Source organism: Dromiciops gliroides, chromosome 3 (genome assembly GCF_019393635.1).
Source record: "Dromiciops gliroides isolate mDroGli1 chromosome 3, mDroGli1.pri, whole genome shotgun sequence".
Lineage (NCBI taxonomy): Eukaryota > Metazoa > Chordata > Mammalia > Microbiotheria > Microbiotheriidae > Dromiciops > Dromiciops gliroides.
This window is the reverse complement of record NC_057863.1, coordinates 173,066,496-173,093,559: the sequence shown is the minus strand read 5'-3', so window position 1 is coordinate 173,093,559 and position 27,064 is coordinate 173,066,496. Positions and strand designations below refer to the sequence as shown.

Genomic DNA, 27,064 nt, shown 5'->3' with positions numbered 1-27,064 from the left:
TGCTGATGAATGAAAGGTCACGTGGCTATTAAGTGTCAAGTGTCTGGGGAAACATTTGAACTGAGTCCTCCTGGACACCGTTTAGATGATTCCAATTTTGTTGGCAACATCCATAGCATCATAGTCTGGAGCCAGTCGGATATAGGCCTTCTTCTCTCCATCAGGCCTGATCAGTGTGTTGACCTTGGCCACATCGATGTCATAAAACTTCTTTACAGCTTGCTTCATCTGATGCTTGTTGGCCTTGACATCCACAATGAAGACAAGGGTGCTGTTGTCCTCTATCTTCTTCTTAGCAGACTCAGTGGTCAAGGGAAACTTAATGATGGCATAGTGGTCAAGCTTGTTTCTCCTCGGGGCACTTTTCTGAGGGTACTTGAGCTGCCTTCGAAGCCTTAGAGTCTTGGGTCGCTGGAAGGTGGGGGATGTCCTGACTTAAGATGGCGCCGAAGGTGAAGAAGGAAGAGGTTGTTCCCCCCAAGACGGAAGCCAAATTCTTGGCTTTGAAGGCCAAGAAGGCGGTATTGAAGGGTATGCACAGCCACAACCTCTTCATTTTATAACTGAGGAAAACAGACTCCAAGAGGCTAAGGGATTTATCTGAAGACACAGAGTGAACACACCCAGGTCTTGAATCAGTGTCTACTACGTCCAAATCCAGGGATATTTTCCTCTACACCATGCTGCCTTCCTACTGGCCATCTAAAATGTGGCAGTCTTCCTAAAGCAATAGTTTACCTATTCCATAACCTTTAGTGGTGTAGACTCCTAAATACCCCTCAATCTTGTTTTTTTTTTTGTTTTGTTTTGTTTTGTTTTGTTTTGTTTTGTTTTGTTTTAGTGAGGCAATTGGGGTTAAGTGACTTGCCCAGGGTCACACAGCTAGTAAGTGTTAAGTGTCTGAGGCCGGATTTGAACTCAGGTAATCCTGACTCCAGGGCTGGTGCTCTATCCACTGCGCCACCTAGCTGCCCCCTCAATTTTGTTTTTTTCAACCTTGTCTCTCGCTACTTTCCAACATGATGCTCTTCACTTCATTTAGGGTGGTCTTCTCTGTACAATGCCCTTCATTGCTTGTTTAAGCCTCTACCTCTTTGGTGATGTTGTGCCTTTTGCCTTCAGTGCCCGTCTTTCTCTGTCCATGTGTACATGTCTTAACCATTTTGTAGCCTAGTTTCAAGTCCTAAGCTGTCCGTTGAATCAATTTATTTTGAGTTCTATCCCTTCTCTGATATAGTATATAGTTTTTACGATCTCCATCCCTCATTTGGATACAACCATATAATGCCATATATCATTTAAATTCTTTTGTCTGCCTCAATTCCTGAGCCATATTGTAAATTTCTTAGGGCAGGGCTATGTCTTATATCCCTGTATGTAATCCACATTCTCTTGTATTGTGTTGTGTTATGTAGTGTTGTGTTGTGTTGTATTGTATTATATTGTATTATGTTATATTAGTGGTAAGTACCACACATGGAAAATTAATGGCATCCATTGTACACAATCATTGCTTTATTAACAAAAAATATCCAAATTCCTAACCATAACCAAATGATAACTGGAAGCAAAGAATAGCCTGGAGGAAGATGTCACATGAAATCTCAGAATTAATTGATGGGAAGGGTTACTCAATCACGTTAGTCACATTATTAGTCAATTTAGAAGATAAACTACCCACCAGACCAGGTGTCTGACTAAATTATCTTAGAATTTAGCTTGTGTGTTGGTATACATGCACATATATTCATTCATTCATTTGTTCAGCAAAGATTTATTAAATACCAACTACATACATTGAACTACATTAGATGCTGTGGAACACGCAATCCCTATCCCAGAGGAACTTAAGGTAAAGTAAATAGAAACAACCTCAAAACAGGAATTGTACCTTCAATTTTCTGTATTTTGAAGGATATTGGACAGACAGGAAAAAAGTTTCTAGGGAGAACTTGTTCCAATCAGTATTCTGCTTAAGACTGACTTGAATCTTTTAAAATTTTTCAGGGTGAACGAGGTCTTCCAGGATTACAAGGTGTCATTGGGTTTCCTGGAATGCAAGGGCCCGAAGGTCCTCATGGGCCTCCGGGAAATAAGGTAGGATAAATTAAATAATTATTGTGTTTTAAGACATTCAAAATTCTTGCCATTATGAACATTGATAATGCAACTATTTTTTCTTATAGGGGGATGCTGGAGAACCAGGACTACCAGGAACTAAAGGAACAAGAGTGAGTATAATAGTCACTTAAGTTTTATTAGTTACTATGTAAGGGCAAAGTTTTAAGTAGGATAAAGGAATGTATCATTTAAGTTCTTTTTTTAAAAAATTGTTCTTTAATTGCATTACACCTCCTCTAATTTCTGAGGGAGCACTCAGGAAAAATGTTTTCTTTCATTTCCTCCTATTTTCTGTCTTTTCTTCTTTTTATTTTTCTCCTTTCCCCACAAAGCTGAAATAGAGCATAGATTTGAGTAGTAGTTATTTAGGCTAATGTTGGGATGTTCTATGTCGGTGGTAGCTAAGCTTTCTGATCCTTCCCTCAGTTCCATGGTGAGTACTTTGAAATCCCTTGTCCTTAGTTCAGTAATTTAGTACGTTCATTTATTTTCATTTTCCTCCCATTTTCTCTTTCTCAAATATTTCCTGTAAATAAATATTGATTTTGATTTTGGGAGATGATATTATTAAACTAAAAGTTTCCCATTTATTGTTCAGTGAGGGTATATATTGTTAAAATTAAGTATCATTTTCAAAGATAAAGTAGCTACCATTCTTAAATGTTTTCCTCATATTTGAATTTTGTAAAAAAAAAATTTTAGGAATTTTTAAAAATAGTGAAGCATTTGAGATAAATGGCTACATATCTCAATTTTATAGTTGATTATATACATATATATACATATATAATATTTTAAAGCCACATAAGTTTATATAAGATGCTAACTACCTACAAATTTTTAGGATAACAATTTATATCAAAGAAATAATAGGTATTTTGGAGCAAGAGCTCATGAAGTATTCAGAGCCAATTCCCTGTAAGGTACTAAAATCAATATTTTATTCTGAATGAAATTGTCCTATTTTGTTTCTGAAAGGGAGCTCTTCAATTATTGAATGATTTTTTTATTGATATCATTGCCATACTTGTAGATTTTAGTGTGAATTATACCTGCATTTTGGATTAGAAATTGCAGAACAGTAAAAATTCAAAGTTCTATATGCACGTATGGAAATCAGTGATGATCAATCTAATTTATGTATTTGGCAAACACAGATAATCTATCTAGATGGTCTAGGGATTGTCCCAGCACCCCATAACAGGGTTTCATTCTGCCAAGGTGGATGATGGGGAATATGCATAATTTGTATTTAAAACATCAGGAGGACTTTACTATAGGGATATTTTGAATAAAGTGGAGTGGAGATTTTGTTTCTATAAACGATTTTTAATTCTGTTCTTATTTATATTTCTTTTTCTTATTTATAGGGGCCACCAGGCTCATCTGGTTATCCTGGAAACCCTGGACTTCCTGTATGTATATGAGTGAAATAGTTATTTTTAAAAAATTCTGTTCTACAGTGCCATCATCAGGTGATCAGCCTATTGGTTACTTCTTTACTTTGTTAATTGCAGGGTATTCCAGGCCAAGATGGTCCACCTGGTCCTCCTGGTATCCCAGGATGCAATGGTACAAAGGTAAGTTTGGAGTTGGATCCAAAGTTTATCTCTTTTGTGAAAGTTTAAGGAAAGAGACACAGAGAGAGAGACAGTGCAAGAGTGAGAGCAAGTAGCAGACACTATTGTGTAAGTACATAAATAGTCATGGTGTCAGGGACACCTGTGTTTAAATTCAGCCTCTGACATATTAGCTATGTTGTGAATGCCCCAGACAACTTTCTTAAGATTACATTGCGGGGCCAGCTAGGTGGCGCAGTGGATAAAGCACTGGCCCTGGATTCAGGAGGACCTGAGTTCAAATCTGGCCTCTGACACTTAACACTTACCAGCTGTGTGACCCTGGGCAAGTCACTTAACCCCCATTGCCCTGCAAAAACAAAAAAAAAATTACATTGCACAGTGGGCACTGACTAGCATTGGTAAAGAGATTTTCTTCACTGGTGATTCCTTATCCTAAGAAAATCCCAGATCTAGATGAAAAAAACAAACAACATAGCAAAAATATTTTTCTATGTTCTTGAAAGTAAAAGCTAACTATTAATAAATCAAGTTGACACATGGTAACAGAAATGTTATTTGTCAGAGTGGGATTCAACTCAAATCCTGGATTTGTAGTACTGGAAGGGTTTGCCACAGAAATCATCTGTTCTAACCTTCTCATTTCACAGATAAGGAAAATGAACCACAGAAGTACAGTTGTTTCTTCAAGATAATCCTTTAAGTCACTGACAGAGCTAAGAATAGAGGCTAGATGAGACCGCCGATTCAATGCTATTTGCGATGCCAAATTGCCTTTTCACTAGACACTTTATTGGTTGAAGAACTCCAGTTTCTTCTAGTTAGATTCTAGGAAATGTTCAATCATTCTATACAATTTCACCTTGAAATATCTTTTTAAGCACTAGTTTTCCCACCCTAATCAGTCATTAGATTATAAGAGATATCTTGCTGTGTATTCCCTGTCTTGGTGTTGATAACACTATCATTCATACATGTTATCTCATGAAGTGCCTTCTTACCAACTTAACAGGAACAGGACTGTCAAATAACACTCTATCTTTAGAAAAGGATTAAAACCAAGTGATGCTATATTTTAAGCATTAGTAGAGTTTTCCTAAGTGATTGTAACTTCGAGGCATGAATCTAGAATACTTTTGTATTGCCATTACTTTTACCAGGAAATGATGAGGAATACATACTCAGAGTTAAGACCATGTCTCTGTTCTTTTTAGGGTGATAGAGGTCCAGTCGGTCCTCCTGGTTTGCCTGGATTTTCTGGGATAGCAGTAAGTCTGACATTATTTTAAAAATTAAATATTTCTTTGATCATATTTCATATCTTGGCCCTTTTTTTCTTCTTGTCCCTTCTCCTTACCTCTTCCTCATTAGTCTGCTTATTCTGATATTCATTATGTTAAAAAAATCACTAACAATAAACATTTCTTTTCTAGGGCCCCCCCGGCTTGCCAGGAATGAAGGTATCTATCAATTAATAATCAACCAATTAATGAATTAATTGTAGGTTGCTTGATTAAGACATTTTATTTAATGATATTTAATTTTAAAAGTTAGGACTGGGCCAATCTATGTTATTTATATATATACATATATATAAAAGAAACATTAATAATAATTAAGAAAAAGTCTGTTGTGTTTTGGACAGTATGAATATAACTTATTAGGCATTAATGTAATTAGAATCTTTTAGGTGCTAAATATTAAATACATTGGAGATTTATAATTTTCTATATGATATGATTGTGGGTGTATTTTTTTCAGAGCTATGTGATTTTAAAAAGGACTAGAATTATCTTATTTATAAATTTATAAATATTCCTTAGTAGACTCATTTAGATACCATTGCCCTTCCCATTCCTCATGTAAAATCTGGATTTGTTCCAGTATGAATTTAATAGTCACACAGGGACCAAATATAATTAAATAACAAGTATTTTATATCGTAGTACTTTTTATTCAGGGATCTAAGTCATCTTGTTTTCAATCATAGTCTAGTATCAGTTACTGAAATATATTAGAGTATCCATGATCTCACCAATTGTTCAATTAACTAGTTAGTAAACATTTATTAAGTGCCAACCTTAGCTAAACACTGCACACCAATGGTACAAATCACGATGCACCCACATCTTCTCATTCTGAGTGATTTTTGCACAGGTCCTTCCCATAAATCCTCCAAAGGAGAGATCTGTGCAATACACTAGAGGCCTTCTTTCAGGTCTTTTCATATTTCATTACCAGTGCAGCAGCATCCAGGCTGACGATGGACTTGCTAAGTGATGTGACCACCTGACATCAGTCATTCTATCTCATTCTCTCCTTCATCTCCAAGAGGACATTACCCTTCACAGCATGAGAGAGTAGAAGAATTGCCTTCCTTTCCTCTAAACATTTCTGCTCAGCTGGACCAGACAATGGTTTCAGAATCATCAGCAGATCCCTTGAACTGTATTTTACTCTTAAAGTGTTCACATTATGATTCAGCAAACTTCCAAAAATGTTATAGCAAAGGGAAAGCAGAAGCACATTCTGTAGTGGATGGATTAAATGAAAGAAACACAATTTGTTTGACATCATAGTTAGAAGTGGCCATTTATTTTACTGGAAAGAAATCTCTGTAATGGGAAGAGGAAAAAAGTTAACTACATTGAAAACTGTAACCCATAAAAATGAAGAGGGATAAAATACAAGCATTTTTGCCCTCCTCTCAGCAATTTCATAAAGATACATTATAAATGCTTGTTATTGCTGTTTAGTCTTCACATAGCACTCTGTTTACATTATGCTTTGTGAATCACATCCCTATGACTGCCTTGGCAAATAGATCAATATTCCTTGACCCAGTTTTAAACCTCGTTTATTTTTGACTCTTCATTTTCTCTCACCCCACATATCAAACCACTTGCCAAATTTTGCTCTGTGTGTTTTTTAACCTCTGAAATGTCTCTTGCATCTGACCCTTTCTACTCCCACAGCCACTGATTTCATTAAGGCCCTCACCACCTATCACTCTGAATATTACAGTTTTCTTTTTAGTCTCCCTGACTCAAGTTTCTCCCCACTTAAATCTATCCTCTATGTACAACTGCCAAAGTAATTTTAATTAAGTATAGCATTTACCAGGTCACTCCCTTATGCAATCTACTCTAGTGACTATAGCCTCTAGGATAAAATATAAACTCTTCTGTTTGGTTGTTAATGATCTTCACAGCCTTGCCTATCTTTCCAGCCACATTATGTATCACCCTCCTTCCCATACCCTATGTTCTAGACAAATTGGCCTTCTCATTGTTTCTCACTCATGGCATCCCATCTCCCATCTCCATGTCTTTGCTTTGGCCATCCCCTTGCCTAGGAAGCACTCCCTCATGACACCTTACCTTATAGAAACCCTATCTTTTTCAAGATGTAGTTTGAGTACCATACTCTATATGAAGTCTTTCTTGTTCCCTCAACTCCTAATGTCCTCCTTTACTTCTCTCTTCTGACACTCTAGTAAAGAACCTTATCACTTCTTGCCTTGATTATGATTATGATTATTATTATTATTGCGGGGCAATGAAGGTTAAGTGACTTGCCCAGGGTCACACAGCTAGTAAGTGTCAAGTGTCTGAGGCTGGATTTGAACTCAGGTCCTCCTGAATCCAGGGCCAGTGTTTTATCCACTGCGCCACCTAGCTGCCCTGCCTTGATTATTGAAATAACCTATTTCTGTGACTACTTGCCCCAAGTATCTTGCCACTCAAATCCATCCTTCATTCGGCCACTAAAGCAATTTTTTGAAAGTGTGAATCTAAACATGTCTCAGTAAATTTATCCAGTGGGTTCCTCTTGCCTCTAAGATCAAATACAAAATCTTTTGATTAGCATTCAAAGTCCTTCATAACCTAACTCCTTCCTGCCTTTCTAGTCTTGTTAAAACCTGACTATGTGACACGTGCATTTGATCCATTGCCTTCTGGCTGTTCCACAAATAAGACACCCATTCCTCCATTCTGTGCATGTTCTCTGATTGTCTCCTATGCCTGGAATGATGCCCTTCCTCCATGACTATTGACCTCCTTGGCTTCCTTTAAGTCCCAACTAAAATCCCACCTTCTACAGGAAGCTTTCCCCAACCCCCTTAATTCCAGTGCCTTCTCTCTGTTTATTATCTCCTATTTAGCCTGTATATAGTTTGCTTTGTGCATATTTGTTTGGATGCTGTGCCCCACAATTAAATTGTAAAGCCCTTGAAGGAAGGGTCTATCTTTTGCCTTTTTTTGTATCCCCAATACGTAGCACACACAGTACCCGAAACACAGTAGGCACTTAATAAATGTTTATTGTTTGATTGATTCTTAACTACCGTGTATTTATTTTATAATTATTATATACATTTGTTCATAGGTATACACACATATGCATGTGAACCCACATATAATCTCTCCTGATAGAGTCACAGCTGCTTTGGAATAGGAATTATTATTACTGTTATTATTCTTGTGTATCTTTATCCCCACTGCCTGGGATAGTACATAGTACATATTAGGTACCAATACATGTTTGTTGACTGATGGATTTTTTTTAAGGGAGAAGGCAATTTTGTTCCTTAAAGGTTAAGTTAGGGGCAGCTAGGTGGTGCAGTGGATAAAGCACCGGCTCTGGATTCAGGACAACTTGAGTTCAAATCTGACCTCCAGATGCTTGACACATACTAGCTGTGTGACCCTGGGCAAGTCACTGAACCCTCATTGCCCTGTAAAAAAAGTAATAAAAAAGGTTGTTATCAGAATGGGGTCATGGCATCCTTCAACCAGGGCTTGATGTTTCAGCGTTTTGGATCAGCCCTCTTGACTTTTGTCTTGCCACTGGATTTCAGTGACTCTTGAGAGAGTGAGACTGATAACTTTGTGCAACTCTGCCTCACTTAATTCCAACTCCCATGTAAATCAAAACATCACCCGGTGATGTCATTGATACTCTTTGAAAATGAAGGACAGGGCAGCTAGGAGGCGCAGTGGATAGAGCACTAGCCCTGGAGTCAGGAGGACCTGAGTTCAAATCCGGCCTTAGACACTTAACACTTACTAGCTGTGTGACCCTGGGCAAGTCACTTAACCTCAATTGCCTCACCAAAAGAAAAAAGGGGGGGGCAGCTAGGTGGTGCAGTGGCCTGAGTTCAGATCTGACCTCAGACACTTGACACTTATGAGCTGTGTGACCTTGGGCAAGTCACTTAACCCTCATTGCCCTGGAAAAAAAGAGAAAGAAAATGAAGGACAAACGATAAGAATGTCTAAATGGAGGAGTAAATGATGGCCAGGATCCATGTCATTTCAGCAGCCTTCAACTGTGTGGCAAATCACAATGATTATTAAGATAAACATAATGAAGGAAGCAACTAAGCCAAAGTCTACTTCTTATGCATACCTTTTAGCTGGTCATCCATAATAAAACTTTCTTACTTGTTGGATTCTAAGTTGTTGTTTCTTCTAGTGGCTATCTCTGTCAACTCATCATAATAAAAAACATGTTGTTGTTTTTTTATAGGGAGACCCAGGTGAAATCCTTAGTCTAATCCCAGGCATGCCATTGAAAGGTGAAAGGGGATTTCCTGGACTCCCTGGACCAATGGTAGGTGTTAGGTAAATAGATATAGGCATGTATTTGCATTAATTTATTGACTTTATATTTGTAATTTTAACTTCTTTCTTTTTCTTAAAAATTTTAAATATTTTATATCACCTATATTTCTAACTATGACCCTTCCCCCTCCTTTACCCAGAGAGCTCTTTATAAGAATGAGTAGAAAAGAAAAATTTATAGAGAGCAATTTAGAAAAACTAAATCATTAACTGAATATATAATAGTTGTAATGTTCCACACTCATAGTCCTCTGCCATTGCCAAGGAAAATAGAGAATACATTTCCATGTCTCTTTTTTTCAGGGCCAAGCTAGGTTATTATAATTTTACTGTATTCGATTTTTAAAAAATATTTTCATTTACATTATTTTAATGATTGCATATATCAGTTTCCTAGTTCTCATTGTTTCACCATATATTCTTATCCATTTATTTCTCACCCCTCTCTGAGTTTTCCATATTCACTGACTTGTTTTTATATAAAACATATTCTATTATAATTATGTACTACAATTTGTTCACCCATTCCACAATCAATAGACATCTACATTATTTCCACTTCTTTGCTACAACAGAAAATATTTTTGTGAATATTTTAATGTCTGGGACTTTTCTTTCTTTCTGTTAATTTCCCTTGAGTTATATCCCTAGCAAAGGGTTCTCTAAGGTCTAGCTTCTTAAACAGTGGGCCATGCCCCCATATGGGGTTGCATTACTGAATGTGGGGTACACAAAAATTTTGGCAATAGTAAAAGGTTATGCATAACTATTTTATATACCTATATAGTCAGGGTTATGTAAAAATTTCTAAGGAGAAAATGGGTCATGAGTGGAAAAAATTTAGGGAGCCCTCCTCTTTGGTACCTTAGATCAAAGGATACCGAAATCTTAGACACCTTTTTAAAGCATCATTCCAAATTACATTCAAAATGAGTTGTCTATTTCATAACTCCACTAACAGGTGTATTAAAGTGCCTGTCTTTCCATAGCCCCTTCAACATTGACTGTTTTCAGTCTTTTGTTATCTTTGTCAATTTCTTGACTGTGAAGTGAGACCTCATAGTTATTTTTATGTGAATTTGTGATGGTGATTTAGATGGTTACTAGTGGTTTGCGATTCTTTTTTTGGGAGCTGTTTTTATTCTTGGACTCTTTATCCATTTAGGAAGGGTTATTATTCTTATGTATTAGTTTCAATTTCCTAAATATCTTGAATCAGATCTCTATCAGAAATATTTGATGCAGATTTCCCCACCAATAGATTCCCTTCTTAATTGCATTGCCTTTCTTTATTCAAAACCATTTTTTAAAAAATTTCATGCAATCAAAATTGTCTATTCTATCTTATATAAGCACTCATATACCTTGTTTCATAAAAATTCTCCCTCTTAACCACAGATTAATGTGAAAAAACCCCATTTCTCTTCTTATTTTTGTGATTCTTTTCTTCTTTCTAATAAACAGGGTCCAAGAGGAAATCCAGGGTTACCAGGAATGGATGGTCCACCAGGACACTCAGGACCACCTGTAAGTTCCTGCTTCTCCTGCTATGCATGAGTAAAATCTCTTTGGGAAAAGCATGGAGAGAAGAGGACCCATTGCATAATGAAGCCTCATTAAAATATCATTAAACAGTTCACATCAAGGGATTGAGATCAATATAACTGTCTACTAATTTTGGTTGGGTAGACACCAGAAAACAGCTTGCTTGAATTATTTTATTTTTGTCATTCTTATAAAATATTCATGATTTAATTGCTTTTGCTCTGAATTTTCTCCTGCCAATGTGCTGATTCCTAGAGATGTAGGAGAGAGGATTCAGTGTGATGTTTCTTACAAAGAAAAGGGGATAGGGGGATGGAACTTTGATTTCCCTAGTACATGGGACTCTGGTGAGGAAACTCCCTTTCCCAACAATGGTTAGCCCCTTTTTCTATAATTTATAGTCTTAAAGCATTGGCTACAGCACTTAAAGGTAAAGTGACTTGACCAGAGTCACACAGCCAGGAAAGATCAGAGGCAACACTTGAGCCCAGGTCTTCCTGACTCTGATGCCAGCTTTCAGTTTTCTATACTACATGATATAGTTTTTATAAATAATATATTAATTATTAATTACATAGGATTATCTAGGTACTAAACAATATGTAGCAGTCATTAAGATTTTATACTTACTAGGTATAAAGTTAAAAGAAATACTATTCTTGTGATGCTACCTGCTTACTGATATAGACAAGTATATAGAAACACAAACACAAAATGTTAAAAGATTAATATTAAAAAGAATTAGTGACAGACTCAAGGGTGTTTTCTACCAATGAAGTCCAAATTGAAATGGTATCTAGGATGAGAAAAAGTAGTTATTTAGAGGAATAATCACTGAGATAGAGAAGTCACACAAAACATACCCAAATTGCAAATTATCTCTAATATATGTTTTAAAAGAGCTATATAATTAAGTTGTCTTCTTTTATAGGGTCCTCCAGGTCCTCCAGGACTGCCGGGTGAAAAGGTAAAGTTTATATAATTGTTTTTTTCTTTTAAATAAATTTGAATATAGTAATTATGAAATTTTTCGTAGTTCAAAAAATGTACTTTTGGGGCCACTTTCTTTAAGAAACTTTGTAAACATGTAATTTATTTCCCATAGATTGTGAATTCCTGAGTGCTGGAGTTTGCTTTTGCCCTTTCACTTAGAACAGTAGTAGTAGTAGTAGTAGTAGTAGTAGTAGTAGTAGTAGTAGTAGTAGTAGTAGTAGTAGTAGGACTCCACCAGTCACGGATGACCATGGATCAGCACCCTGAAGAGCCACAGGCCACAGTGTGGCTGTGCAGTCCGATAAGGGAGCCACAGCTCCTGAGTGACTTATAACCATTAACTGCCACATCCCGTGTCGTATCTAACCCATGAGGAGTAGCTGGAGTGTCCTCTCCAGGGGGCTGGCCTAGGCGGATCAATATGGAAAACAAGCTGTTGCCCATGCAGCAGGTTTTCCCTCTCCACAACATTGGTGGATCCAAAGGAGAGGCAGAGCCAATACAGTTTGGCACCAGTGCCACTGCAGGAGTTGCCAGATGGGTGTGATGTCCAACATTCAACTGCCTAAGGGACTCTGACTCCTGATTTTTCCTCGAGGTTAACTCCCGAAGCCTTTCCCATATATGAGTATAGCCCCAAGGCAGTGGAGGTTTAAAATCAGGGTTCCTTCCCCATGGCAGGTTGCCTGCCAAGGCTGACAAGCCCCATCTGCCCAAAGCGACTGGTTTTAAGGTGCCAGTGACTCACCTTTCAAAGGTTTGTCATGCCGGGGTGGGAGTGGGGATAAGCTCCCACTCTCTATAAAATGCTCCAATAGCATGCGTCTCAAATAGCCTCTAACAACTGAAGCCCAACTCCTGGCCTTCTTGTGGTGGAACTGTTTCCACTTAGTACAGTGCCTTGAATATTGTAGGCACTTACATGCTTGTTAACTTGACTTACGGCCAGTATAAAGAGTTATAGCATTCAAAGATCTTTTCAATTTATTTTTTAGTTCTCTGTTAATGACCTTAAAAAGAATGTTTTCATAAATACTGAATATAATATAGTTATGATATTTGTGAAAATGTTGAGGCAACCAAAATACGGCATTGCAGATTCAATTTACTTGGTGTTAGTTATGCCCATTTATTTGAGTTTTGTGTTTAAGTTTGAAAGAAACTCCTATAATAATATCTTGAATTTTTAACCAACAGGGTCAAATGGGTTTGAGTTTTCAAGGACCCAAAGGTGACAAGGTAAGTTGCATTTGATTTCAGAGTGTTTCCATTTCAAAATGTTTCAAAATATTAGGGTATTTCTATGTTTATCCATAGTTTCTTTTTTAAATTATAAAAGTATTTTATTATTTTCCAGTTATGTGTAGAGATAGTTTCAACATTTTAAAATAAGATTTCTAGTTTCAAGTTTTTCTCCCTCCCTCCCCTCCTTCCCTACTCCCCAAGACAGCAAACAATCTTATATAGGTTATATATGTACAATCACATTAAACATATTTCTGAATTAGTCATGCTGTGAAAGAAGAATCAGAGCAAAAAGGAAAAACTTCAAAAAAGAAAAACAACAGCACCAAAAACAAAAGACATAGTATGGTTCAATTTGCCTCCATATTCCACAGTTCTTTTTTTTTCTGGATTTGGAGAGCATTTTCCATCATGAGTCGGTACTATCTTGTACCATTGTATTGCTGAGAAGAATCAAGTCCATCACAGTTGATCAACACATAATTCTTTTTTTTTTTTTGTGGGACAATGGGGGTTAAGTGACTTGCCCAGGGTCACACAGCTAGTAGGTGTCAAGTGTCTGAGGCCGGATTTAAACTCAGGTACTCCTTAATCCAGGGCCGGTGCTTTATCCAATGTGCCACCTAGCCGCCCCAACACATAATATTGATGATACTATGTACAATGTTCTCCTGGTTCTGCTCATCTCACTCATCATCAGTTCATGCAAGTCCTTCCAGGTTTCTCTGAAATCTGCCTGCTCATCGTTTCTTACAGCACAATAGTATTCCATTACATTCATATACCACAACTTATCCAGCCATTCCCCAATTGATGGGCATCCCCTCAACTTCCAATTCCTTGCCACCACAAAAAGAGCAGCTATACGTATTTTTGTACATGTGGGTCCTTTACCCTTTTTTATGATATCTTTGGGAAAAAGACCTAATAGTGGTATTGCTGGGTCAAAGGGTGTGTGCACAGCTTTATAGTCCTTTGGGCATAATTCCAAACTGCTCTCCAGAACGGTTGGATCAGTTCACAGCTCCACCAACAATGCATTAGTGTTCCAATTTTCCCACAGCTTCTCCAACATTTATTATTTTCCTTTTTTGTCATATTAGCCAATCTGATAGGTGTCAGGTGGTACTTCAGAGTTCTTTTAGTTTGCATTTCTCTAATCAATAGTGATTTAGAGCATTTTTTCATATGACAATAGATAGCTTTGATTTCTTCATCAGAAAACCGCCTGTTTATATCCTTTGACCATTTCTCAATTTGGGAATGACTTGGATTCTTAAAAATTTGATTTAGTTCTCGATATATTTTAGAAATGAGAAGTACTGGCTATAAGAATTGTTTCCCAGCTTTATGCCTCCCTTCTAATTTTGTATGCATTGCTTCTGTTTGTACAAAACCTTTTTAATTTAATATAATCAAAATCATCCATTTTGCATTTCATAATATTTTCTGTCTCTTGTTTGGTCATAAACTGTTCTCCTTTTCAAAGATCTGAGAGGTAAACTATTCCTTCCTCTCCTAATTTACCTATGGTATCACTTTTTATGTCTAAATCATATACCCGTTTTGATCTTATTTAGTGTAAGGTGTAAAATGTGGGTCTATGCCTAGTTTCTGTCATACTATCTTCCAGTTTTTCCAGCAGTTTTTGTCAAATACTGAGTTTCTATCCCAGATTCTGGAATTTTTGGGTTTATCAAACAGTACATTAGTAAAGTCGTGTACTACTGTGTCTCCTGTGCCTACCCTATTCCATTGATCCTCCACTCTATTTCTTAGCCAGTACCAAATAGTTTTGATGACTGCTGCTTTATAGTAAAGCTTCAGATTTGGTACAGCTAGCCCACCTTCCTGTGTATCCATAGTTTCTATACATAATAGCTGAGAGCACAGCAGACAGTAAGAAAATGTAATTGTCAAATTGTAACTGTTAGTATTATATTCATGCTTTGCTGTGTATCTTTTTTTTTTTGCATCTTCTATACACATTTTAATCTCTTTGCAGTGAAAGCACCGGAGGATACATTGGTTTGAGGGTAGGATAAAAACTAGGTTCTTACAGTGATAGATACAGCACGTATCAGCTGTTTTCTCTCCACTTCAATTCACAATTTTTAGGGTCAAAACATGTTTGTTTCTTTGTGTAACACATTTTCCTTCTCCAAGACATATAAGTACTTTGTAGAATCTATTTATCTCAGTACTTTCACAAACAAGTATTGTGACAATTAAAATTTTGAGAGACATAGATTCTGGATAATTTGATCATTTTATTAATAAGGCTGGCATGTTATTAATAAAAGCATGGTCATTTAGCCTTCTCTCTCAGACCAAAGTCAATCATGGCAGCAGGACTCACAGCTTATATACTCTTGAAACAGTAGGTGCTTCATCAAACAGCAATCAAATCTAATTAGTTAATATAATTTGGAGGTAGCTATATTAAAATTACAGGCTATACCAGATCACCCCCCAGCATTGGACTATAAATTCAAATAATGTATTCCCTTTTCCATGGGTGGACTGAGTAACCCTTTCCTGGACAGAACACAATGAACTTCCCCACCATAGATTCCTTGCAAGCTTGGGATGGGTGTGATCAAGATGAAATGATTAAATGAAATCTTATTCTCAAGGAGAAACTGGATCTCTAAAAGTCAGGGCTTTGGAAGAAGAAGGGGAGCTCTGAATCTCCCCAAGATATTGGTTATAAAAATCATTTTTCACAGTATCCATTTTTATATTTCGCTGTCTTTCCTTGATTTAACCAAGCCCCTTATGACTCACCTACATAAAAGCCACCCAAATTGACACACCAGAAGAAATTGTATCATCTTAAGAAAAAAAGAAAATGTAAAAAAACCAAAACACCAAAACAAACAAATAAATACGATTTAAAAGCTGATGTTTGTTGTACTCAGGTATTTTAAGGTATTAAAGTTGAGAAAGATCTCACTTTCCATAATATCAGTTATGGGACAAATTAAAAGTGAATTAGTTCTTTTAAAAGAGTTAATGTAAAATAAAATGATATCATACAGAACTTCATAGAATATTGTTCCGCTATTAGGTGGGCAGTTAAAATAGGTTAAATATATAATGATATATTATGTGATTAATCTGTGTAAGGCAATGTAATCCACATAAATGACATGGGAAACAAAGATAGATGAAAAATTGTCCCATTCTTTAAATAGTTTACTATCATTTTGAAGAGTTAAACTATATAAATATAAATATATATGTTATATAAATAACAGTAAAGAATTTAAGTAGTAGATCAAGACATTTATAAAATAAATGTTATTAATTCAGTTTTAGAAAGGCAAGCAACCTTAGAAACATTTATGCCAAACTCCCACTGAACTTTCATTTCCACTATTGAATCTAGTATACATGCATGCAAACAACCCCCTCCCCTGACACCCCTTTGCCAAAAGGCTAATAATCTGTGTCTAGCTTTAGAACAGTTAAACCCAATACATACTTATTAATTTGATTTGTTCTGTTAACTTCCCATATAATGGCAGAACATTATTATCTAAAATTCTGTGTACATGTGTGGGGCAGCTAGGTGGCATAGTGGAATCAAGACACAGAAATCTGGCCTGGGACACTTACTAGTTGTGTGATCCTCAGCAAGTCACTTACCCCTGTTTGCCTTAGTTTCTTCATCTCTAAAATGAGCTGGAGAAGGAAATGGCAAATCACTCCAGTATCTTTGCCAAGAAAACCCCAAATATGATCATGACGAGTAAGATATGACTGAACAACAATATACATATGTATACACATATGCTATATATACTACAAATATACACAGGAGGCATGTCATAACATAGTGAAGGGGGGTGGGTGGGTCTCAAAGGCAGGAAGACCTAGATTCAAATCCTTTCTGTGACACATAATGTCTGAGTAACACTGGGCAAGTCATTGAAATTCTCAGTACTCTAGGCATTTGTCATGGTAGAAGTTGCAGAAAAGGTGCCAAACTTCATTAGTAGGAGTTTCCCATTTTAAAGTTCCCTATACCAATGAACCAATAAAAATCACTCTTTTCTCTCTCTCTCCCTCTCTCCCTCATGTGTATACACACATGCACACAGACACACACACACACACACACACACACACACTTCATCTGATATTTAATGACTTAAAAACCAAAATGAGGACTGGATTTCTGTAGGCATGACGATACCAGCTGAGAAGATATTGAATTTCCTCATTTTTCTTCTCAGTGTAATTATGGCTGTGCCTAATCACCTCTCTTTTTTTTTTTTCCAAATCAACAGGGTGAACAAGGTGTCAGTGGACCTCCAGGTGAACCAGGACAAGCTCAAATAGGAAAAAAGGGAGATTTTGCTACTCAAGGACCAAAGGTATGTATGTTAAATTTAGTGAACATTGATTTCCTAAAGCATATCCAAGAAAGCACAGTGAATATGAGTCAAAAATCTATTTTTTTTTCAGAAGCCATCTTCTACTTTTTTAACCTTATATGCCTGGACGGTCCAAATCTTGAGTTGTATGAAGTTCTGTGAGCTTCACATTAATTTGCTAGAATCTGAGGAAATGACTTAAATTTTAGAATGTCATCAAAATTTTGATATGGGAGCTTCCCTCCGCTTTTCTAACTCATTTCTAGTAACCCCTTTCCCATGTATCCTGAGTTCTCTTCTTTTGTACTCCCACCTCTCCAGTTGCATTCCAAGATTTACTTGTGTGGAATTGCTCGTGTTATAAAAAGTGTACCAGGGGTTTGGGGATTGGTGTGGAGGTTTAGAGAGCAGACTCTTGGCATCCTAAAAAGCAGGAGCTGTAGTTATGTTACAGAAGTTGATACTGGACCATCTCTTTACTACATCCTCTTTGCCTCTCCACCCCCTGCCATGGAAACCATGGCAGTGGTTAATCAGGCTCAAGCTTTGTGTTTCTTTTTTAGTATATCAGAAGAGTCTTTCTGATTTTATTCTCTTTTACCTGCCATCAGTACTAAAAGTTAGTCATTTGATACAATTATTTGGAAGTAATCTTATGGATTTTTGTGTGTTTTTAATTCATTAGGGTCAAAAAGGAGAACCTGGATTTCCTGTAAGTATTAGATCTTGAACTATCTCTTCATGTGAGGGATCAAGTTTTATTGATTACCTGAAAAATTAGTAGGCTTATTGTAGGCATATTTTCATTTTAAGTAAAATGTTCTCTATGTTAAAAAATTATCTGAATATGATAGCATATCTAATTCTTTTCCCCTTCCTTTTTTTAAAGGGAGTGCCAGGTGAAAGAGAGAAAGGTGAACCTGGTAAACCAGGACCTCGAGTAAGTATCTTTTATTATTTCTTATGAGCAAACATATTTTCCCTAAACATGGAATCATACAGTCATAGAAATATGGGACTGGAAAGGGTTGATAATGTCATATGGGAAGGCTTTTCTGAATGTCTTACAGAAAAGTAGTAATTGTTTCCTTGAAGGCCTGTAGAAAAAGGCTAAGAACTTTTAAGATTTAAGTGATTTCATACAGGAGACAGTGACATTCTTCAATATTTCTGCTAAGGGTATCATTCTCCTAGTCAGCTAGTCTTAACACTTGACTATTACCTCTGATTCTTCCCTTCCTCACTAACCCCCACCAACCATATATGTGTGCAAGTTCTGTCAATTCCTTTTCTTCAATATTTTTCTCACCTGCCCTTTCTATTTCCATGGTTACTACCCTAGTTTAGGCTTTCATTAAGCTCTTAAAATAGATTTTATTCATATAGTGCATCTTTACATTGCCTAGGTTCCCTTCTGTATCCCTTCCTCATCATTTCATACTTGGACTATTTCAGTGTTTTCCTATTCTCTCTTGCTCCAGTGTCATTTCTTTCTAATGTACTCTAAACAACAATATCAAGGTTATCTTATTGTACAAAAGTTTAAAAGTCTACAGTGTATCCTGAATAAAACTCTGTAGACTGGTATTCAGGGTTCTTGGAATCTAATTTCAAGATACATTTTTTTTTTCCTTATCCTCCATCACTTTCCCCACATACATCATACTACTGCCAAACTAAATTTGACTGTTTCCTGTGCTCATCCTCCTCTGACCTTTGTCCATTCATATGATCATATCTTCCTGCATTCCTAGAGTGTACATTACCCCCTTATTTCTGTCTTTGAGGCTGACCTCTAGTCCAGTCTCATCTGCTGATTACTCTCCCCTCCCTTCCCAACCTGGAAATAATCTGTCCTTTCTCAGATCTCATACAGTGTCACACTTCTCCTTTGTATTTAGCCTAGTCTCCCTTTGTATATAGTTGTATGTGTATTCTTGTTGTGGTGAAAAGACTGTTGGTCTAACACTCAATTTTTGACTCTACATGAAGCACTGAAATTCACTGAGCCTCAGTTTCTTTGCATGATGAAATTGTGGATGATATTCTTATAACCTATTTTACAATGTTGTTATAAAAATACTTCATAAATCTTAAAGTGTCATGTAAAGCACAGCTGGTATTACTAGATTATAACCTCCTTCAGGGTAAGAAAAAGCATCATTCATCTTTGTATCCTCAGGAATTTTATACAAAGCCTTGCATATATAATATGCGCTTAATAAAAGTGCAATTGAATTGAGAGACTGAATAATTTCTTCTCATCTTAGAATCACTAATTTACTGTCATGTCATCATTTTATACTTTGCTAATGGTTCATCCTCTGTTGTCTAGGGGAAACCTGGAAAGGATGGTGAAAAAGGAGAAAAGGGGGCTCTAGTAAGTATTTGCACAAAATCATTTTATCTTGACATATGTGCATATACCCACCTTGACAACATAACAATACAATTGTTTTATCCATCTATTTTTAGGGTTTCTCAGGTGATCCAGGATTCCCAGGAATACCAGGCCGAGATGGTGCCAAGGTAAATGTGAAATTGTATTTTGATTTTAAAAGTTACTTCCAGTACATAAACCACCTTTCAACTGTGCCTTTTTAAAATAAAAAATTTAATCAGAGGAGCCCTTCATTTTCTTTAAGCAGGAAAACCTGTGTCAAGGGAAAATGAAACTACTGGAGATAAAAAATCAATCAAAAACATACCAGTTGAAGACATTTTATCTTTCTTTTACATATGTATAATTTTTTGTTTGTTTTTTAACAAAAAAGCTGATGTTAAATATTTTACTCTATTGTTATTTGAATTTAGAATTGGAAGCAGGAGAAACACAGATAAAAGTAATGATACCTTCTATTAGTACTATAATGATTTACATTTGCAAGGAACATTTATCTACATCAAGTTGTGATTAAAGGGGTGATTATTATCCCACTTTTAAAAATGCAGAAACCAACTTGGGAGGGTTGAGTGACATTTATTCTCCAAAGTTAAGTGAGGGAGTCTTATTATTTCAGAGTGTTTAAAGGATAGCTTTGGGTAGTAGATGAAGAGCTGGCCTCTGGCTCAGGGCTGGCTCTGTTGAACTCCCTCCTCTGACACATAATGACCATCTGATTTGGACAAGTAACAGCTCCCAGTGACCCAAGTTAATTTCATAGAGACTATAAACTGCAAGGCAGTTGTCAATCTTTTGACAGAGCAGATTTCCTTAGTAGCAAATTATTAGCACCCATAAAGTTACAGGTCAGGACCAAAAACCAATCAATTGTAGTTCAGAAAAAGGGGATGGTTGTGGGGGTGATCTGCTAGAGGAGACAGGATAGGATACAAGGGTACAAAGTAAGGGATTTGATTTCATCTGAGAATAAAGGAAGAGGAATTAGGGTATGTTATCAAGAGGTTCTGAAATATAGTGTAGAGGAGAAGAGGAAGCTCAAAGTTAATGTATCTGAATTCATGTGTACATTGATACCACTTTTTACAGAGCATGTTATATCTTATGGTTAATATTATTGTATTAATAAGTTTCCTCAACTGAAAAATGGAGATAATAATAGAACCTAACTGTCAGAGTTGTCATGAAAATCAAATGAGATAATATCATGAATAATCATAATAATGGCTAGCATTTATATAGTGCCTACTGTGTACCAAGTGCTGAGCTAAACACTTTATGAATATTACCTAACTTGATAATGTAATTTGATGTTATGAAACTCAAAAGAATTTGAGGGCATAATATACCTATTCTATTTTGCAGAAATAAGAAACATTTAATATTATCATCCATTACATTGTCATTTTTGCAATAATAAAATAAATGTGGAATTCATTTATTTTGTAGGGAGACAAAGGACAAGCAGGCCCTCCAGGCTTACCAGGACCTGTAAGTAAAATAAATGTTATAAGTGCATTTCTGTGTTTTGATGCTTCAACTTCCTTGATTCCCTCATTGTGGGGTCTTCCCTCAATTAATGTAGATAATGCCAATGTGCCTGACTAAGAAGAAAATCATTCTTCTGCAATCATTTGGTATTGAACCTCTGCCTCCTTGGCCAGAATGGCACTTGGTGGACAGACACACAGTCACTGAGTTCAATTAAGGCTATATTAAAGGCCTTTCTGATATTATAGGCTGTTGTGCAAATTTGCTCTGAGCTGATGAATGGTTAAAGAAAGAGTCCAGGGTTACCTCCATAGCCTTCCAAGAGATCAGGGCAAGACCTTTGTTAGAATAAATGTCTGTAAAATTGTTAAATGATAGTACAAGGAAGATAGGGCTCAGTTGTTATATAGGTATCTTTCCAGGATTGCTCTTCCCATGATCTTTGTTATTTTCTATTTCATGTATTGTCATGATGGTTATAATGTGGCATTCTGCCCTTGGGCTTGTCTGTAGGTGAATAAACAATCAATTATCAGCCCTTTTGGACAATGAGGAAACTGCATTGGAGTCATTCTTTTCTTTTCTTTTTTTTTTTTTTAAAGTGAGGCAATTGGGGTTAAATGACTTGCCCAGGGTCACACAGCTAGTAAGTGTTAAGTGTCTGAGGCCGGATTTGAACTCAGGTCCTCCTGACTCCAGGGCCGATGCCTTATCCACTACGCCACCTAGCTACCCTTCTTTTCTTAATAGTAAAAATATTTCCTAATATTGTGTATGATTTTTTAAAAAGGAAAAATATGTGCCAAAAAGATAATTTTTTGCATGCAGATTTTTGGCCTATTTTTATTTGATTTTTTTAAGGTTGTTACTTTTTTCTCTTCCAGAGAACCTCAGGTCACCAAAAACAAAATGATTTGCCACAATATAAAAAGTAGCAATAATGTGTGTGTGCATGTGTGTTGGCTGATGTTAATCTGAAGACACATGATTTCATTGCTTTCCTTGAGCTTCAATAATTTAGCATTTGAGAGAATGGTTTATTAGGTGTAAATACAGATCATGAATGTATTTCCCAGTCTGTCCATCTGCTATCATTTCATGAGGCTGACTTTAAAGAGAAGGCCTATTTTATGTGTGGTACCTCCTCACCACCCATTGACTTGCTAAAAATGTAATGCCTAGTATCTCCCATAAGGTATGACCCTGGTACATTTATAAATATTTCTTGGTTACCTATTGTTTTAATTGAAAATCTATGCCATGGCTAAAATATGTGATCAGGCATACCTTAGGCTTTTTTTTTTTTTGATGAGAGAAAACAAACCAACATAATATTATCAACTCACTGATACTGACTCTTAGGTCTCTGCCAAGCTGCCTGGCAGATTTCTGTGTTAAAGAACACTGAGAAATTTCAGGTTCTCTCCAATCATAGCTACTCTTACTTGCTTTAATAGCTCATAGAGGGCAAGTCATGAATCTACTTGCTATAAGCATGTGTTGAGCGTGTCTTTGTTAGTTTTCAGGTTGAAGAGTTTTCTTTGCATTTGTAGTCATTTTCTTGATGCCATCTGTAAGGCCTAGCATTCATGGATACCTTTGCCTACTTTGATACAGGTCATAGGCACACAACCAGGGGGTGAAAAAGGAGAGAAGGGATACCCAGGTGCTCCAGGATTAAAAGGCGAACCGGGTCAAAAAGGTTAATTTTTAAAAATTGTTTCTGGTCCTTCTATTGAAAACATTTGTGTAATTGGCAGAATTTTAGATGAATAGATTTTGTTATACCATAAACCATGTCACCTCTAATGTGCATTTCTATTATAAGCCTCTGGTTTAATTACACATTTACACATGTGGAAAGGGGCTTTTTGGTAGTACTTGATGTGGTTTTATAGTGACTTAGATCATTGAATGCTCATTAAATTTACTGTTGCAATTGAATTGATTCAGATGGGAGACAATACTGACTGAAGTATAAAAGAGCATTGGTCACTGTTATTTCCTGCTTTTCCATTCTGTAGGGCTACATGAGGTTCCTGTAGAATTGTTTCATTTTCTTTACCTTTTGTGGTATACACCTTTCCATGTCCCCATCAGCATGAATATTTATTGCTGCTGCAGACGAACAAATCAAGTGAGAAATTTGACAAACTTAATTCTGATAACTCCCTGTTTGTCTCTCTTCTTAGGTTACCAGGGCATTCCGGGCCCACCAGGTCCTCCAGGTAGAAATAAAATTTATAATAAGAATTTTTTTTCTTACTTAGCCTAGATTTTCTGTTTTCTTCAGTGTGTAATGAATGTTCTAGATCTGCATGGGAATTGATTTTCATATACTAGGAGCTTAAATGTTTGGTGAACAAATAAATGAGTTAATGAAAATAACAAAATTTAATCATTGAAATGCTTTTTTTGAGTAATTTTGGGGCAAGAATGAACATATACAAATATGTTGTACATAGATATACTTAAATACATAATCTATTTAAATATATTCCATGTGTATATGTATATGTTCTTATTCAATGGGATTTCTGCAACAACGTCTGGTTGTCATTAAAAGTTATACTCTGAATAGGATTTCTCTTTGCTCTAAGCAATAGAACATCTAATGGCCTTGTGTTGTCTCTTCTATCAAATTCCCACTCCTCTGGCTTTCAAGGACTTCTTAAGAAACCCTAATATTACCCATGTCACTTTATTTCACATTACTCCCTAATACAAAATCTCTACAGAAGTTAGAGCCTGACATGTTCCTCACTTTCCCAGCCATTGGGCTGATTAATGTATCCCTGCCAAACCTCTTATGTAGATTCTGCTCTTGCCTTCCCATCTTTCTAAGCCCAGCTCAACTCTGGACTTCTCTATGAAGCCTTCCTTGAGTACTCTAGACAAGACCTTAATTGTTCTCTGAAGAGCTGTTAAAATGACAAGTTGTGCCATGTAGCTTAGCACTTAGTTGTTTTCTTACTGTTTCATGTTTTCTACCTCAATTACATTGAAAACTCCCTGAGAGTAAGAACCCTGTCCGTATTTCTTTTGTATTTTTGAAAGCATTTAGAACTAATGTCCCAAGCCCGTGGGCTCAAGAAATACAATATGCTTGTTTGAATAACCAAAGCCCAAAGCCTTCTTCTTCACTAACTTGTTCAATACATAAAAAGGTCTGTGATTTTGTCAATGTCAGCACTCCCTCCATAGACACATATTGCAATTTTTCCACACCTTAGTAGACTCATCTAGCACTTGCTCTCTCTCTCTCTCTCTCTCTCTCTCTCTCTCTCTCTCTCTCTCTGTGTCGATCTGTCTCTCCCTTTCTCTATCTCTGCCTTTCTTTCCCACATACATGTATGTGTGCACACATATATATGTATGTTTTTCTCTGAGCATCAATGGATGGATCTATTAATATATACCTATGAATGTATATTGACCTGTAATGTCAATTATATTTAGTTTTGGACTTGTAATTTCAGTGGTGTAGGGAATGACCATTGAGGAACTGTCATTACCAGTGCAGATAATTACTTGGACAACATTCCTACTTGAAATCTTTTTCTTTTTAGGTTTTTATTGAATTTTATTTTCTGCCCAATTACATGTAAAAACAATTTTAACATCTATTTTAAAAACTGTGTTCTAAATTCTCTTCCTCCCTTCCTGCTCACCCCCACCCTTAAGAAGCCAAGGAATTCAATATACATGCTCCTACTTAAAATCTCAAACCATAGCTTTACATGCTAAGACCATTTTTCTTGTCTTTTAGCTTTTAATGCCTTCGAGTACTTGCTTGCTACATCTGTTTACTCTCTACCTATGTCTTATTTCCAGAAAAAAATCTATTTGCTAGTTCAAATTTTAGTTTAAATTCTTCCTTTCATCTAATGCCCATTTCTATACATGGGATATGCTCACATTCCCTATGCAGAAATCTCATGTTTCTCTTATTGTCTTCTGATTATAACATTTAGAGTATTAATTTTTTAAGTTCAAGATATTTACATTGATGCCTATGCATCATAAAAATAGCTATATATTCATTCATACTTGTCTACATTGCATTGTGTATTTTACCCATGCAGGTTCATTTAACTAGGTCACATCACATCACAATCATGTGCCTATGGACACTTAACACATGCTATTGAGTGATTATATCTACTAGGTATCTTCTCTTTTACTCAGCATGGTGAAATTGCTCTGTTTACTAATTGTGGTTAGTTTGTTTTTGTTTTTCTTTTGCAAGGGAATGGGTTAGACTGTGTCCCTTTATACTAATTGGTTATTTTCTGATTAAAGGCTTCCCAATCCCAGGGCAAATTGGTGTTCCTGGCTTTCCTGGTGAAAAAGGAGAAAAGGGTGACCCGGGTCCTCCAGGACAATCATTGCCTGGACCAAAGGGAATCGATGGGGCCCCTGGTCCTCCTGGAGCTCCTGGGCCTCCTGGCTTACCAGGTCATACAAGTAAGTTCCATTTAATTTTGTTTTCCTTGGAATTCAGCCTGTTCTTAGTGTCAGGGCTAGACAAAAAGGGGTAAGGCCTATTCAAAACCTCAAACATAGCCTTTTGATTACAAAATTAACTGTTTAAAAAACAAGGAGATCTGTTCAAGCCCTATGATTGATTAAAGGTTAATATGAATGCCTTTAAAATTCAAATTGTTAAGTAGGTATATATCACTTTTTGAAATGTTTCTATAATGCTGTTCAACATGGAGTGAGAGTATGTGTAAGCTATTCTTTGATTATCATGTGAGGAGATTTAACTATTAAAACTTCAGCACTCACAGAATTAGAAACCAGATCTAAAGGTAGCACACCCAACCAATGAGGCTGTAGAATATTTTAATATCTTGATAGGAAAATACTGAGAAAGTAAAAGGACCAATTTACTCTCAGTCAGCTAGGTATCACAGTGGGTAAGAGTATTGGAGCACAGGGTGACCTATGTTCAAGTCTCATCTCAGACATTTACTAGCTGTGTGACCTTGGGCAAGTCACTTAACCTGTCTCAAACTAAGTTTCCTAATCTATAAAAAAGCAATAGTATTGATAATGAAAACAATGAGGATGAAATGAGTTAGCATCCATAGTACTTTGCAAACCTTAAAGGATCATGTAAATGTCGAGGATAGGAGGAAAAGGTAGACTGAATGTGACTTAATAACACTTCATCTTCATCATTTAGTCACATGACTGTGTAAAATAACAAAGCCCTTTATAGTCTGTTAGAAATACTTAGCATATATTATCTCAGTTTACTCTTAAAACAACCCTCTGAAGTAGATAGTTCAAATAACATTTTTTTCTATTTTCTAGATGAAGGAACAGTTTCAGAACGTAAATGAGTTTACACAGACTACACAGCTAATAAGTAGCCAAGCAGGGAGTGAAATATAGATCTTTTGATTTTTTTTTTTGTGATCATAAGATGAAACATGGAAAAGCTTGTTGTGTAGTAGAGTACAAGTACTGAACTTGGTGATGGGAAGACATAGGTTCAGATCCTGTATTTTGTGTTTTCTATAACGGTGTTATCATGGGCAATCCAATCAACCTCTCTGTACCTCAGTTTCCTTATCTGTCAAGTCCTATCTAGCTATAAGTCTATATCAAAAATCAGTTTCTAATTAGCTGATAATTATTCATACGGTCATAGACTTAAATCTGGAAGAG

The 27,064-nt window shown here is 36.3% G+C and overlaps 1 protein-coding gene across 1 annotated transcript in view; it reads left to right on the top strand.

Moving 5' to 3' along the window:
• Positions 1 to 27,064, top strand: part of COL4A1 (collagen type IV alpha 1 chain) — a 217,974-nt gene that overhangs the window by 114,557 nt on the left and 76,353 nt on the right. Inside the window, exons 3-21 of the mRNA XM_043992107.1 lie at positions 2,008 to 2,097; positions 2,187 to 2,231; positions 3,492 to 3,536; positions 3,639 to 3,701; positions 4,916 to 4,969; positions 5,135 to 5,161; positions 9,234 to 9,317; positions 10,793 to 10,855; positions 11,805 to 11,840; positions 13,064 to 13,105; positions 17,407 to 17,493; positions 18,179 to 18,205; positions 18,383 to 18,433; positions 19,829 to 19,873; positions 19,969 to 20,022; positions 21,344 to 21,385; positions 23,003 to 23,087; positions 23,578 to 23,613; positions 25,688 to 25,852. Of these exons, the coding sequence (XP_043848042.1) occupies positions 2,008 to 2,097; positions 2,187 to 2,231; positions 3,492 to 3,536; positions 3,639 to 3,701; positions 4,916 to 4,969; positions 5,135 to 5,161; positions 9,234 to 9,317; positions 10,793 to 10,855; positions 11,805 to 11,840; positions 13,064 to 13,105; positions 17,407 to 17,493; positions 18,179 to 18,205; positions 18,383 to 18,433; positions 19,829 to 19,873; positions 19,969 to 20,022; positions 21,344 to 21,385; positions 23,003 to 23,087; positions 23,578 to 23,613; positions 25,688 to 25,852 (1,141 nt within the window). The remainder of the gene's footprint in view (positions 1 to 2,007; positions 2,098 to 2,186; positions 2,232 to 3,491; positions 3,537 to 3,638; positions 3,702 to 4,915; positions 4,970 to 5,134; positions 5,162 to 9,233; positions 9,318 to 10,792; positions 10,856 to 11,804; positions 11,841 to 13,063; positions 13,106 to 17,406; positions 17,494 to 18,178; positions 18,206 to 18,382; positions 18,434 to 19,828; positions 19,874 to 19,968; positions 20,023 to 21,343; positions 21,386 to 23,002; positions 23,088 to 23,577; positions 23,614 to 25,687; positions 25,853 to 27,064) is intronic.